This window comes from Phalacrocorax carbo, chromosome 5, assembly GCF_963921805.1.
Source record: "Phalacrocorax carbo chromosome 5, bPhaCar2.1, whole genome shotgun sequence".
Classification (NCBI taxonomy): domain Eukaryota; kingdom Metazoa; phylum Chordata; class Aves; order Suliformes; family Phalacrocoracidae; genus Phalacrocorax; species Phalacrocorax carbo.
The window spans coordinates 10,529,820-10,544,484 of NC_087517.1; the positions used below are offsets into that span (position 1 = coordinate 10,529,820).

Here is a 14,665-nt window from a genome sequence, read left to right on the forward strand (position 1 = left end):
ATCAAAGTCTTTGCAATGAAATACTAAGCTTAAGGGAATGCAATGTGCAAATATTTTTAATAAATTGTATTCATTATTAGTGCAAAGGCAAAGAAGAAAGTTCATTAACAGAAGATTAATAATTAATATGTTAAATGAATATGATATATAAATGAATAAACTGCATTATTCTCTTATACCCCTCCTCGCATATATACTATAAATGGTATTTTTATATTGTGATGCCCTTACTACTCGTTAGGACAGGTTAAAGCAAGTTGTTTTCTGCTTCACATTGTACGCTCTCCCCAGGAGGCCCCAGACTGATGATGAAAATGTGGTTTCTGGAGTAACGAGCTGTGTCATTTTTTGCCCCAATCAATAATGTTACACAGATGTGAAAGCCCTTGCAGAATGAGGTGCTCGGGAGAGCCGGGCCAGGCCAGCAGTTTCAGCTGAGAAACAAGCATTTCATCTGTCCGTTTTCGGCGACCGAAACGCGTGACGGGGGTATGTCACAGCCCTGCCTCGCTAAGCCCAGCTCAGCTGGAAGCATAAGCGTGGCAGAAAAAGGCTAACGGCGTATGTCTTTATTTGGGTCGGAAACCCCCTTTCCAAAGAGGAGCAGCGCCGTGCAGATCAGACAGACCCCTTCTGAAGTTTCTGTGAGCTGCTCCGCACGCACGCTGCCCGGGGCCGCCGGCCCTCAGCGCTAAGCCCGCGCCGGGCTCGGCTGGGCTCGGCCTACGGGGACGCCGCCGGTGCCCCTGGGCCCAGGTCCAGGCCCCGCTCGGCCGCCCGCCCCCGTCAGCGGCTCGGCGGGGCGCTGCGGAGGCTGCGCGGGGCGGGGACTGGCGCGGAGAAGATGGCGGAAGCCCAGTGAGTCCCGGGGCTGCGGCGGCTCCCGCGGGGAGGGGGCGGGATGGGGCTGTGGGAGGCGCGGGGGGACGCGCCGGGCCGAGCCGAGCCGAGCCGAGCCGAGCCGGGCGGGCAGTGGCGCCCCCCGGCCCCGTCCTCCCCGCGGGCGGCCGAGCCCCCGGCAGCCCCGGCGCCCTGCCTCGGGGCGGGGGTGGCGCCGGGCCCCGCCGCGGCCGGGCTGCTGGGGCGCGGCGCTGCGGCGGGGGGCCCGGCCGCCTGTCCCGGGGCGGGGGCTGCGGCGGAGCGAGGGGAGGGACGGGACGGGACGGGACGGCGGGCGCCGTTCCCACCCTGGGCAGCCGTTGAACCTTCCGCCTGGCGGGGCCGGGCCGGGCCGGCTGCCTGGGGGCTGGGCCCTGCGCTGCCGGGCCTGCGGCCCCTCCGCGGGCGCTGCTTAGTGGGCCCGGCCTAGGCTGGAGGCGCCAAGCCCGGCCTGAAGTGACTGCCTTGATGCCCGGGCGGGCGGGAGGGACTCCTCGGGCCCGGGTCACCCGGAGCGGACCGGCCGGGAGGGCCGCGCCGCCTCTACTAGTGCCCGGAGAAAGGGGGGGTTGGGTTTTGGCGTTGCCTCGCCAAAGACAGATGGTTTCTTGTTTCACCATTTTTGCCATCTCCTGTGCGGTGTTGCTTAAATAAACCTTCTCTTTCTTGGCCCCTGTTACACTGCGTTGCTCTTAATGTGCCTGTGTCATGTCAGAAGTTGTGAATCGCGTGCAGCAGAAGGCTCTTCGTGAGCAGGGAGAGCGCTGGGGAGCGCTTGCAGGATGCATCTCCTAATTAGAAGACAGTTAGGTGACTTAAGTGTTTCGACAATATCTAGGGTGATAATTTACTTGTTAACTTTTCTGCGCGATGCCAGACATTGCGTGGTTGCCTTACGAATCATATATAATGCTCTCACATGGTATGTTAAAAAGCTTGGGTTGGAGCCGTGTGCCACCGAGGAGGGAAACTGCAGCTGAGACTTTGTGGTGGTGCCAAGCCTGTAGCTTCCAGTGTGGTTACAGTTTTGAATATGCATTCCTGAGAGATGAAGTCTCAGTAGTAGTGTTGGTTCAATATGTGAACTATTCCCATCTGAGTGGAAACCCTCAGTAATAACACAAGGCTTAAAAGGAGAGAGCGAGCGACACGGTCTCCTCTGCAGGCACACTAGCCTCCCAGTCCAGAAGAAGGTGATGTCTTCTTTGGAGATTTTAACTTCCATTTACACAAAAGGCGGTAGTAGTAAATACCTTTGCTGTGCCTGAGCATCGTGAACCCAGGCTGCCCAAGGCACTGAAGAATCTTTACATGGGTGTTGGTCACCTTGCTCCCTTCCCCCATTGCTCTGTTTGTGGCATGCCAGAAGGTCTCGAAGCCCATGAGCGGAGAAAATTTGGAAACTGGGGTAAAACTTATAGGAAAAATACGTATAGGGTGAGCAACCAGGATGGAAAATACTGTGTCATGATAATTTGGGACCTTGCATTACTACTAATAAACATTCACTGATGTGTACCCGCCCAAGTGCCCTTGCTGTGGACGGGCTCTTCACCTCATAGTAAAAATCTGTTGCTGGTGCCTTGAATGACTTGCAGCTGCAGTGGTTGTATAAAATCAGTAAGTGATTTCCTTGCATAGCGAAGTCTTGTTGCATTTTGATAAGCCTTCATAATTAAATATCATACATTTGCCGAATGACGATTTAAATAAATGGAAATCGGGTAAATGCAGGTTTTAGATTCTGAAACTGGTTTATACCAGAATAAAATTGTTCTGTTATTTGATCATCAGCATTTCTAGGAAAAAAAAAAAGTATTGCCATGTGGGACAGTTGATGATTCTTAATTAAATTGGAGATTATTGTATTTGAAGAATGACAAGAAGCAGAGTCTTGTTAGAGGGAGATATCAGGAGATAGTATAAAATGGAGAAATGATGACCAAGGGGAAATTATTAATAGATTTCATCAAAGACAGGGACTTGGGCTAGTCTCGCTCAGTATTTTAGTTGATGACCTTAGTGCACAAAAGAGGATGCAGTAATGATGTTTGCTGATGACCCAAAGCTGGGAACCATTTGCAGGGCCAAAGAGGACTGAGATATTCTACAAGAAATATGGGGTGATGTTGAGTGTCAGGGTAAATAATACCTGTAGGCTGAAATTTGGCGTGCCAGGTTTGGGGCTGCTACCAAGGAACAAGGAGTTCAGTAACAGGAAAGAAGAGAGACTTGCATGTAGTAGTAGGTCACAGGATGTGAGCAGCTGCTTTATGACACTGAAAAAAGAAATTGTGATCCTCAGTGTGCAGCCGAACAGCTCTTTTTAGAGACACACAAAACTGTCAACTTTCTTGTACAAGGCTATGAAGCCAAACCAGGGGCTGTGATACATCAGCTCTGGTCATGCATTAAAAACAAAGGGATGTGTAGACTTCAGGAAGTGCTCAGAACTGTGAGGATGCTGAAGTAAGTGGGGAGTCAAGAGTTTAGCTTGTTTTCCTAGGCAAGCTAAAGCGAAGAAGGGATGTAACAGTTTAAAAGCCCCCATTAGTTACAGTATTCATGGGGAGTTTGTGATTGGGACCTACAGTCTCCACTGCCATGTATTGACAACGCTCCTCTAAGTTCTGGGAATTTCTGTCATCACATGGTGGGCGAAGCACCCAGGGACAGGGGAGACTCTCAGCTGAAATAGAGATGTGTTTGTGACTCCATGCTTTTTTTCCTGGAGGCTAAATGTATTATCCAAGCTCTGCTGCCATGCCATGCAGAGGAGGGAAAAAAAAAATCTGGAGCACTCCTTTTTGCTTGAGGGAAGTGTGTTGCAGTGCCAGTGCCAGTGCCAGCCTTGATGTAGACATCTATTCAGTGTGAGTCAGGAAGCTGACTAAGAAGCCAGGCACCATGGTTGCCCTCTTTCCCCCCCAAGATGTGTTCATGATTACACATAACGCAGAGAATTGGTCGCGTGGAAGAGATTGTGTATTCTTAGGAGGACTCCACTGCCTCCTCAAACTGCCAGTGGGAAGTTACATGTGATCTGAACTTTTTTTTTTTCCTCTTTTGTTTTGCCCTTTGGAACTTTTTCTGAGTGATGGAGGATGCCACGGCATGGCATTGCATCTTCTGTGCAGTTACCTGTAGTATCTTAACTAGCCTGGATGTATTTAACTTCCCTTTTGGCTTTCAATCAGCAAAAGTGAATGCTGCATCCTCTGCACCGCTGCTGCATCTTCAGAGAGCTTCCTCAGGATCTGCTGAAGCCGGAGAGGAAGGGGAACGGATGTGCCAGCTTGGCTCCCCTTGTGCCCGCTGTGGCCATAAGTAAGAGTTGACAAAAGCTGCCACCAGTTGGCAGTTTGAAATTTAAAAACAATGTCAGGGCTTTTTTTCTTAAGTTCCAGGTGACTAAGCTGTCGATCAAAATCATTGTTATACACGAACGTGGCACTGAATCCATGTGTAACAAGACTCCTGATGGACAGGTTTTTTTAAAGAGAGTGTTTGGGATGGGAACTCTGCCATTCCTGTAGTGTGGACAGAGTTACTCATGTAGGACGCTACCTAGTGCACGGGCAAGGGGAGCTCCTTTCCAGTTGAGAAGTGTTTTCTGGTGTCTTCGAGGAGAGAGATCTGTGAACCTCTGTGGCTGATTTGAAACTAAGGGCTGTGTTTTCTTGCTTCTGAATTACATAATCTCCAGTTGTTGTTTAAAGGAGGGGAGAAAAACAGTTTGTTGTTGCTGCAAAGCAAGCCTTTCTTACTTCCTCACCTCTTCTCTGTGGTTCACATTCCTAGTTGTCCCATCCCACGTGTTTCTTCCTCCTCTGTCTCCTAGTAGGCAATGCTGTTTGTAAAACCTGTTTTCTTTGTAAGGCATTTTTGCAGCTGTGGTTGGTTCTGCTCTCAGATGACTCAGAAAATTCAGAAAAATATAATAGCCATATTTTTTTAACTCAATATCCAATTTCTTTAAGATAAATATATTTGATGTTTCTTATACCTGTATTTTTCACCTTTTTAAAATTATTTTTCAGGGTTTGGGTATCTCCTAATTGAGGAGAGTCAAAATACTGATTGCAAGTGAATCCTCCTCAGTGAGCCTGCTGGATGTCTCAGAGAACATAAGAAGTCATGGCAGAAAATGATGCAATGCCAACCTTACCAAAAAAGTGTGGCCCATACATTTCATCTGTAACCAGTCGTGGCATGAATTTGGTAATTCGTGGCATAGTGCTGTTTTTTATTGGCGTATTTCTTGCATTAGTATTAAACTTGCTTCAGATCCAGAGAAACGTTACTCTCTTCCCCCCTGATGTGATCACAAGCATCTTCTCCTCAGCTTGGTGGGTACCACCTTGTTGTGGCACAGCTTCAGGTAAGTTCAGTTGTGTAAGTATGCCTGGCATGGAGATGAAAGGGTGGATAAGTAGTGTTATAGTTACAAAAAACTGAGAGGTGTGGAAGATAAAAATTTCCCTGCCAGCATCACTGCCCTTTTTGAGCTAGTACGATCTTTCTGATCCCCCTGTTTACACACAAATATGCATGCATGTGGCCAGAAATTGTTGTTCTGCGAACTTGTTATACTGTAATATTTTTAGCAGAGCATAACCTTTGCTTTTTCTGCTGGGTTCAAGTGCAAGTTCAACAGACTTTAGAAGGTGGTGCCACTTGTAACCTTGAGGCTGGATTACAGGAGTGTTCTCTACAGGCAGCCCTTGCAAATACCCTGGACGTGCCAGATGGTGAAGCCCACAGTACCTTGTTTTGAGTGCAGCAAACCACCCTGAGTTATGCTCCCTTTTGTGGTCCAGCTTTCCATTTGTTACTCATTCCAGTTCGAGGTATTGCTTTAGCTCCGTAAAGCAGGGGGTCCTAACTGTGTCTCAGGGAGCTGAGGCCAGGCATGCGCTTTGCAGCTGTTGAGGCACGTTGCAGAACAGAGCACCTTCGTTAGGCTCATGTATCAAGTCAGATGATGTGAACATGCCCCATTTCTCACGTGACCACGTAGGGAGTTGAGACTTTTGCATGTTTAGCTGGTTTAAGTGAGATGTCTGCTCTAAGTAGTAAGAAATATCCCTTTTCCCTCTTCTTTCATCTTCAAGTATCAAGGCTTATTCCATGTTACAAGCCTGATGGAACGTGGCTTTTTACTTGGCTCTGAAGATCACTGATCCCATGGGTCAGTTTTATGCTTTACTAAGGGAATATTCTTAGCAGCCAGTACTGGAGGATTCTGTTTTAGCGAATCTTTACAGTAAAGGTGGTATTTCCCTAGAGATCAGTTTTAATAAGATTGAGAAGCTCATGTTTCTGGGTATTAATATGAGTCAATAACCTAACTTTTGAGTTGGCATCACTGTTTTGCTAATGATAATATCTAAGTCTGTTTTCCCTAGTCATCGAATTGCTTTCTTTTTGATACATTGTTGAAATACTAGACCCCAGATATCATAGAGTAGCTCAATTTGAAAGGAAATGCTCCAAATATCTCTCTGAACCTGCCAGTTTTGTTCTACTGGGGAGATGCATTTGGTGTATTATGGCAGCAGTTACACACCTGCTTTATCTGCTAGTTGTCTTAGTCCTCCTTCTGTTATCCTGCTGAGACTGTGGATTAGTTATTGGATTATATACTGCATTTCCTGTATTTTTCTTCTACGCTTTAAACTGATTGTCTTAAACATATCTGGTAAAGGTTTGATCTTTTATATGTGGAGTAGTGGGGGCTGAAATGATGGAATCCCAACTTGCAGCAGCAACACGTAAGGTCTGCAATGTTCACTGTAATGTTTGCACTGCAGCTGTTTGCATCAGGCTGTACCGTATGGGGAAGTTGTGAAGGCTAGGTCTTGCCATTCTCAGAAGAAACTTGTGAGCCTTTCTGGTTCTAATGGATTGGTGGTTTTGGTGGAAAGACTGGATACGGCTTGTAGAATGTAGCCAGTTACCTGCTAGGTATTTACACCGCTTAAAATTAAGCCACCTGATTTAAAGATATTGCTGCTTTAATTGGCTTTTCCCAGCAGGAGTGACCCCTGTTGAGGTGTGAGAGTTCTTTCTTTTTCATTATCAGTCTTCTCAATTTTCTTTCCTTAGATAATCTCTGCTAGCATACATACAGGGAACCTCTGTGGTGAATGCTGATAATTCACCCATTTTCTTACCATTCATATTTGCACAGCCTTCCTGGAATTGACACGAATGTCTCTCTGCAGTATGGTTTATTATTATGAACAGAATAAAGGTATTTTGCATATTTATAATCGGTGGTGATCAAGGCTGCTTTCAGAGAAGTCCTTTCATCCGTCACTGTTATTAGTCATCAGTTTGGCCCAATGCCTTTGGCAAGAAAATTGCACGGGGAGGTTTTTCATTTTTTCCTCTCCAGCTTTACTGGTGATTTATTTTCTTGAATCCTGGGGATCAGTTTCCTCTCCAGCAGAATAAACAGCATTTGGCGTAACATACCTCCAACAGCATGCCAGGCTGAGGGCACTGGTGTCTGTACTCGTGACTCAGGCTCTGCCCTGCTCCTACAGCACCAGTTTAACATTAAGCACCAGTGTTATTCCTCAGCTGTGTTGGTAACAGTCTTTTCAGCTGCAGTAGTAGTAGAGAATGCATTTATGAAGAAATGTTCAAAGAGCAGAGCAGTTCCCTGGGGTTGAAAGTCCTGTTTGCTTTTTGTATTCAACAGCTGCCGTAGGTTCTTGGCTTCCCCTCTCTGTGTGAGCCTTTATAGTAGCACTGAAGAAGAGAAAAACATTATCCAAATAAAAATTGCTTATAACAACAACAAAAGACAACACACAATGTTGACATTATAAACCGCACTCTGCTCTTACTGTGATGTTTGTTTTGCAGTTTTGCATCAAATACATATGTTTGATATGTGTGATTTTTCAGAAGTGCCAGTGTGCAAGTTATTACTGCTCTTTATGAACTACAGTGCAAGACTGCAGGTTGTGGTAGGGTGCAGAGCTCTTTCATCCTCTGCCCCTAGTTCAAATTGTTTCTGTTTTACTACTTCTGCTGGGTCACTGCTGCAGCAGTTGAAGATGCTGAACAAGTTTTATGGGGCTTTCTTAAAGAATGAAATTGTTTGAAATTCCTCTTCTTTTACAATGTATGTTTTGTACTATTTATCCTTAAAATATCTGTTTTGGTAGTCACAATAATTGCCAAAGTCTAGATAGCCTTTATTTTAGTTAAATATTGCCAGTGCTTTAACTTCTGGGCCTTTTTTCTTCCCTGTCTCCACAGCTGTGATTGGGTTATTGTATCCATGCATGGACAGGCACCTGGGAGAGCCACATAAATTTAAGAGAGAATGGTCCAGTGTAATGCGATGTGTAGCTGTCTTTGTGGGAATAAATCATGCCAGCGCTGTATCCTATATTCTAAAGAAATTGGTGACAACAAATGTGTTTCCACTAAAACAAAGCTCACATATTCACTTATGGTGAACTGTTGTTAAAGATGTAATGAGCAGCATTTTTGCAAGGGAAATGCAGAGTATGTGTCAGTTTTAAACTGTCATAGCAGTATTGGAGGTGATAAGTCTCACGTCTTTATGTTCTGAAAAACCTTTTTATTAGAAATGTCTCATTATTGGCCTTGTCTTACTTACAGTGTGTATTTTCTTTGAATAATTAAACTAAGTGCAGGGAAATATTTATGTGGTAGGTATTACAGAAAAGTGCTTTAAGACGTTCCAAGGGTTGATGTCCTTTTAACACTGTAGTGAGAGGTTGAAGCCCAGTCTTGAGGTCATCAGTGAAGCACGTGCACTTTGCAAAGAATGGGGAAAGCTCAGGAGCACGTAATACTGAGGGCTACACAAAGCACGTAAGCGTTGTTACCCCATTCTGCAAATGATGCCTTCATGCTGAGAGAGTAGTTACCATTGCTGTGGTCAATAAGTAAAAGCAAAGAGAAGTCAGTCAGCATGTTGCAGTACATTATCCTCTTTCTATCTGAATAGCTACACAGTTAGGTTCTTGCACAAGAGTGCTCAAAACCGGCGTCCGTTCCCTCTGAAGCAGCTGGGGACATGCTGGGTGACAGGGTGTTTTTCACGTGGACTGACACACCTTACTGGCAGTGCTGTGAGTCTTAGCGGTTTTGTGTAGTCATGTCTAGTGCCTCCTCTGTCAGGTAGCTGGTCCTCTCTGGAACTCTCATCTCCCTCAGTGTCAGCTCCAACGCGGTTTGCAGAAACTGTGCTAAGAAATTCCTATTGCGTGTTACTGAATCTCCTCATTTCCAGGAAAAGATGGCAAATTAAGTGTAAGATGTGAGAGCTGGCTGAATTCTTACTGAGGTGGCTTGGCCCTTAGATGGGTTTTGTTGTTTGGTTTTGTTCCCACCAGCTAACCTATCCAGTATGGCTGGGTGAGCTGGAGCTGCCAAGGTTCAGAGTCATTCTCACTGTCCCTCGCAAACCTTGCTCTGCTTGCCGAAGAGGCACTAATGCGGTCCTATGGTTCTTGCCAGCCTGGACTGTACCTGTCGTGTAAGCACGTGCAACTTCACTGCTTCTTAAGAAATACATGAAAATTGACAGCTTCTTTCTGCATGGGTCAGATTATTTATAGCAAACCTTCTTGCAGTCTTCTAACAGCTGTTGCGCATATTCCAGGACATCATTCATGTACTGTCTGTATTTCCTTCTTGACAGCTCTCCAGACTGCTTTCTTTTCAGCTTATTACCAGTTCTGCACATGACCATATTTGGTGTGGTTTTGGGTCATGTTTGACATTTTTTCTGATGCTATTGATTTTCATCCTGCAATTATTTATTTCAGTTAGTTGAACTTCTTTCTCATTTTCCTCTAGGTCTCTCTCCAGGCATTTATGAGAAAATAGGGCAGTGTTTTTGTGTTGTCATACCATAGATTTGCTTTCAGGCTTATGGAACTTGACAGACTCCTTTTTAATAATCTGTTTTGGACAGGAGTAGTGAGAATGAGTTTGTATTTCCAAAGCATTTTGAAGAATGTGAAACACTACAAAGATACCTGGAGTGACTTCACACTTCTACCAGAGAGTTGACAAAACTGATTTTCAATGTTGATTTACGTGAATACCTTCACAGTGATATTATTTACATTTTGTTTTTTAGATAACATTATTTCTAATGTTTAGCTGAATGTAAACTAGCATTTAAATAAAACAAAAGAGCAATTAAGTGTTACAGCTGATGCTGCTAGTACTGTATTTTTTGAGTTTTATTTTTTGTTGTTTTGTCAAAATATAATAAACAGAATGAAGAAAACTGCTTTACACTTGTATATGATATTTCCAAGCTTATCCTTAACAATCAGCACAGAAAGTGGATTTTGCCAACAATATCCAGTTGTCTCTCACATTGGCAGCCCTGTCAATTGGACTGTGGTGGACTTTTGATAGATCACGAAGTGGCTTTGGTCTTGGAGTAGGAATCGCTTTCCTGGCCACACTGGTGTCACAACTTCTGGTCTACAATGGAGTTTATCAGTAAGTATTTACTCCTTTAGGGTTAAATGATAGTCTCCTGAAGCTATAACATAAAATCAGAATAACTGAAAGGGTAGAATTTGACTTGATTTCCAAAGTTGCCAGCGCTTGATTTTGAGTGTAACATAAATTGGACTCCTCATGTAAGCTTTTATGTGTAAGTGAGATTTCTAATTGGAGGTTGCTTATTTCAATAAAATTGCTACCTTACCAACAAAGTAACATGCTTTTTTAGTTGAAGAAATGGGATTATAATCAATAAGAAGCTTTCTTTGTTATTTGCTGCAAGTAATTAAATTTCAATAATACGTCTTTTCTAGTTGAAATGTCCTAGTAGTTAAATTTGTGGATTTTCATGTGATTGGAGGACTTTATGTATTGTACAATGCTGAGCTCAAAAACATGTGTTCTTTTATAGATACACATCTCCAGATTTCCTTTATGTCCGTTCCTGGTTGCCATGTATATTTTTTGCTGGTGGAATAACTATGGGCAATATCGGCAGGCAGCTGGCAATGGTAGGTTTGGAAGGAGGGTCAATTGCCTTCTAGTCAAAGTTATAATTTACATGCTATTCCTTCCTTCATCTATACCAACCAGCTATTTGACTTGTGGATGTGCAATAAGGTAGAAATCAGTAATCGTTGCTTTTTGATGTAGTTAGTGAGCCGTTAGTACTGTTATTCAGAGCACAGCCCATGACTCTGCTGTGTACACTCTCAGCTGCATACTTCTAGTCCTTTCAGGACCAGGAGCTAAATAAGAGCTCCTGTGTATGGGGAGAAGTCAGACCACCCCCTAAGTCTGAACTGCTCTTTCTGCTGCTCAAGGAGACAGAAACTGCAGCCAGCAGTTTGTGTGCAAAACTTAGAGAGACCAAACTTACCTGGGTGAAGTGTAAGCTAAGCTATTTTATCACATGTTCTGTAGAAAAATCCCCTTCATAGCAGTCTTTTTCATTAGTTATGTAAATTAATATTAGCAATTTTGTTAATTTCTGTTTTTCAGTATGAATGCAAAGTCATTGCTGAGAAGTCTCATGAGGACTGAGGAGAAACAATATGCACCTTTTAAAGAGGAAAATATCTGACAAAGGATTGTTGGAGGAGCATAAGGAACACTTGACTATGAAATTGCCAAAATGCAATTTTTTTTCCCTTGAGTGGTATAATTTACTGCAATCTGTGATTGCTGCTTCTATAGAAACCTTGATGTCTGATTTTGATTACTGTGAAGTTAAAATAGTATGCAATACACTTGACGATACTGGTTCAATCATAGGATTCTTTTTTCCAAATCTAAACTGAGTTTACCGTAAGTTCTTGTCTGTCCATAATGTTGCAGTGCCAAACAGTATCTTTGCACTACGTTTCTGTAGCTGAAAGTTCTGCTTCACTTTATTTTGAAAGTTTTGAGGGATTTGTTCTTCATAGCGCAGTGAAAGATGGGATTCAAATATAGGAATGAAGATCATGTCTTTCCATGATGATAGCCTGTAATATCTTTATGAAAGTCATGGATTACAGGTGAGCTTTGATGCAATAAGTAACTGATTTCTGCCTATTAACACACTGTATTATTCTTCTTGCTCACATTACCAGTGAAGAAACTTAATACAGATTCTATGTGTTATTGCTGTAGCATTTCATTTGTCTGTGGTACATGCCCAGTATCACAGAGTACAGAAATGGAAACTGAGGCTGGAATTTATTTGCTGCTTTCCCCTGGTACAACCAGTATACATGTTTGTATAGGAATTTAAGTGGATCATCATCAGAAGTGGACGGATTCTGAAACTACTTGTTGAGTTGAGTAACAGGATACAATTTGGGTCATTCTTGTATAATCTCTTAAGCTGACTTGTGTTGATCCTTTAAAAAAAAACAACATAGGGAGTTTTTGTTGCAAAACTTAATTCTGCTGAACTAAATCAGCCACTGCCATATAGTGTCATAAAACCCTCTGTTACCAATGTTACTCTTGCTAGTTCTTGTCTACTACCTGCTCTGTTCTCAGGGATTGGCAGGAGGAGGCAAGGCTGTATTTTAGGTACTGATGTAGCCTTTATTGCTGTGATTATGGTCCAGGCAACCATAAATGCATTTGTTTTCATAGCAATTTTCTGTGGTAGAGATGCTGTTACCCCTATTTTACAGGTATCTGTGTACAGAAAGTCTGATAGAACAGAGAGCTGAAGTAGGCTGTGTACTAATCAGTTCCCTCTTAAGAAGAAGGATTTTAGTGTGTGACCCATATTTGGGTCATACCTGGAATTTAGTCTTGGCTTTGCAGCTCCCTTTTAAGACCATGAGATAAAAGAACTTGTGCAAGCAGGCAGAAAGCAGCCTTCAAGAGGACACTGCTAACCTGTGCCAGCACTGAATTTGGCATGGGATGTCTCTGCTTCGTTTTCCCCTTTCTGTCTCTGTGCTGACGATGTTTTAATGTATTCATTTTCCTTTTTTGTCTTGAAGTACTATTTTCTAAATCTGCCGTGAAAAGTTTATAAGACATGTTACAGTCACCTAGGGAGGCTGGAGTTGGTCCAAAGAACAAATAGATGTTTAGACAAGTTTTTATTAATAAATGTGTGTATGCATTGTACACAAAGCTTGAAATAGGCAACTTTTTCAGTCTTATATGCTTATCTCTAAGTCTGAAAAGCATGCAATGGAGTGCTTCCAAAAGCGTTGTAACAAAAGAGGTGTTCAGAAAAGGAAAATTTCTTGAATGGGGAAGTGTAAAAATAATAAATAAGCAAATGATGTATAAAGAGCTTGGTTCTGCAGCTCCACAAAGTTTCATCAGCTTATTATGGTTCCATGATGACTCAACACCTGAAGCGCACCTTCATCGGGTAATGTTTCAGGAAAGCACTTACAGATGCGCTTTGCTTTAAGCAGAGGTAGAACATGTTTAACTAGATCGCTGACTAGAGATTTTCTTTTAATTAAACCATATGGCAATATGAAGCATTTGATTAATAAAACCAAGAAACTGTTGGGGCATGAACTAAGGGTAAGTTTCCTTAGGCAGGCTCGGGCATTTCACTGAAGAAGCTGTTGGGTCCCTTTCCGTACAGTATTTGGCCTCATCCGCCTTCTTTACTTAAACAAATGGCTTCAGCTTGGTGGGCAGCGTGATGAGTCCCTCTTGAATTACCAGGGCATGAATGGCATAAAAACTCAGATGTTCCTTACCCTAAATGTAGGAAATAACATGGTACCTCAATAGCCAGTGTGCTGACTTGGTAAACCATTTACTTTCATTGTGACCAATAAGTGTATGCAACTGGAGATGAGTAGTTTTTATTATGCACTTGGTGGTAGAACTGCCTTTACCTGCCAGCCTAAATATTCACACAGAAGAAGCCTTGTGTATGTTAAAATGTGTGGTATGTGAGAAGTGGTTGTTGTGCATCTGTGGCGCCCACTTTACAGCACTTTGCATTCAGATTCATCTAAACCTGATTAGACTGTGCTGTCCACTAACTTTTTTTAAATTTCATTTTGGAAATTTTGAGCATGTTATGCAAAGGCAGCAATCATCCAAAATAAATTTGGGTGGAGTCCTTTATTATATGTGTTTTCATTTTTTTTTTTTTATTATTTGACTGAAGTCGATACAAGGTTCACATCTTGGATGCTGTATTTTTTTCAAACTGCATTGTAATTTTATGGCTGATGTGTTCAAACCCTGAAAAAGGTTCATGATGAAAATGCTGACACAGCCTTAACTGTAGTGGTGCAAATATGCTGCTACTGTATAGCATGTAATTCTACCATTAGATTGTCTTAAAAATGTAGTTCAATAGAGAATGAATAGGTATATTTTAGATACAACTTTATAAGCACTATAACCTCTTCACTAATTAAGCATTGTAAGGTCTATGCTGTTTAAACTGGCAAATTGCTGTTAAAAGCAAAATGTGCATTAAATACAATTGCAACCTTGTTTGATAGGTTTCTTCTTTCTTTAAGAAATTATACTGGTTTTTAAAGTACACTGAGTTGCCCTCTATCAGCAATCTCGTAATAATTTTGACCATTGAGCTTGCATATTGGTTGCACAAAACATCTGTCTAGAAATACTAAAAAAGAAGCAGGCAATATCAAATCGGCAGCGATTCTATCATAATTAGCATGCTGAGCAGCATTTGAAATTTGCCCTTTTGAATCTGCAATGGGGGTATTTGAGCTGGGGGAAAATAAGCCTGATAACTTCAGTTGCAATACAGAAAATAGAGATTTAGATACAAATAGTCTGTATGAATATG

The 14,665-nt window shown here is 42.8% G+C and overlaps 1 protein-coding gene across 4 annotated transcripts; it reads left to right on the forward strand.

Moving 5' to 3' along the window:
* Positions 1-380: 380 nt before the first annotated feature.
* INSIG2 (insulin induced gene 2) lies at positions 381-14,343 on the forward strand. Of its 4 annotated transcripts, none has more exons than XM_064451115.1 (6): positions 381-489; positions 4,920-5,260; positions 8,155-8,279; positions 10,223-10,389; positions 10,808-10,907; positions 11,398-14,343. In XM_064451115.1, exons 2-6 carry the CDS (start codon positions 5,017-5,019, stop codon positions 11,437-11,439), a joined length of 678 nt encoding a protein of 225 aa, XP_064307185.1. In that variant the 5' UTR covers positions 381-489; positions 4,920-5,016; the 3' UTR covers positions 11,440-14,343. The 4 variants fall into 4 exon arrangements, with proteins under 4 accessions (XP_064307185.1, XP_064307187.1, XP_064307184.1 ...); XM_064451117.1 differs by having other exon boundaries at positions 382-489; positions 4,920-5,100; XM_064451114.1 differs by lacking the exon at positions 381-489 and adding an exon at positions 508-858.
* Positions 14,344-14,665: the final 322 nt, after the last annotated feature.

What these genes read in the sequence shown, in the direction of transcription:
- INSIG2 (XM_064451115.1), top strand. Translation starts at nt 5,017, where the DNA reads ATGGCAGAAAATGATGCAATGCCAACCTTACCAAAAAAGTGTGGCCCA. An exon ending in GAATAAATCATGCCAGCGCT is followed by an intron (nt 8,280 to 10,222) that starts GTATCCTATATT and finishes CAATCAGCACAG; the next exon opens with AAAGTGGATTTTGCCAACAA. An exon ending in GTCTACAATGGAGTTTATCA is followed by an intron (nt 10,390 to 10,807) that starts GTAAGTATTTAC and finishes GTTCTTTTATAG; the next exon opens with ATACACATCTCCAGATTTCC.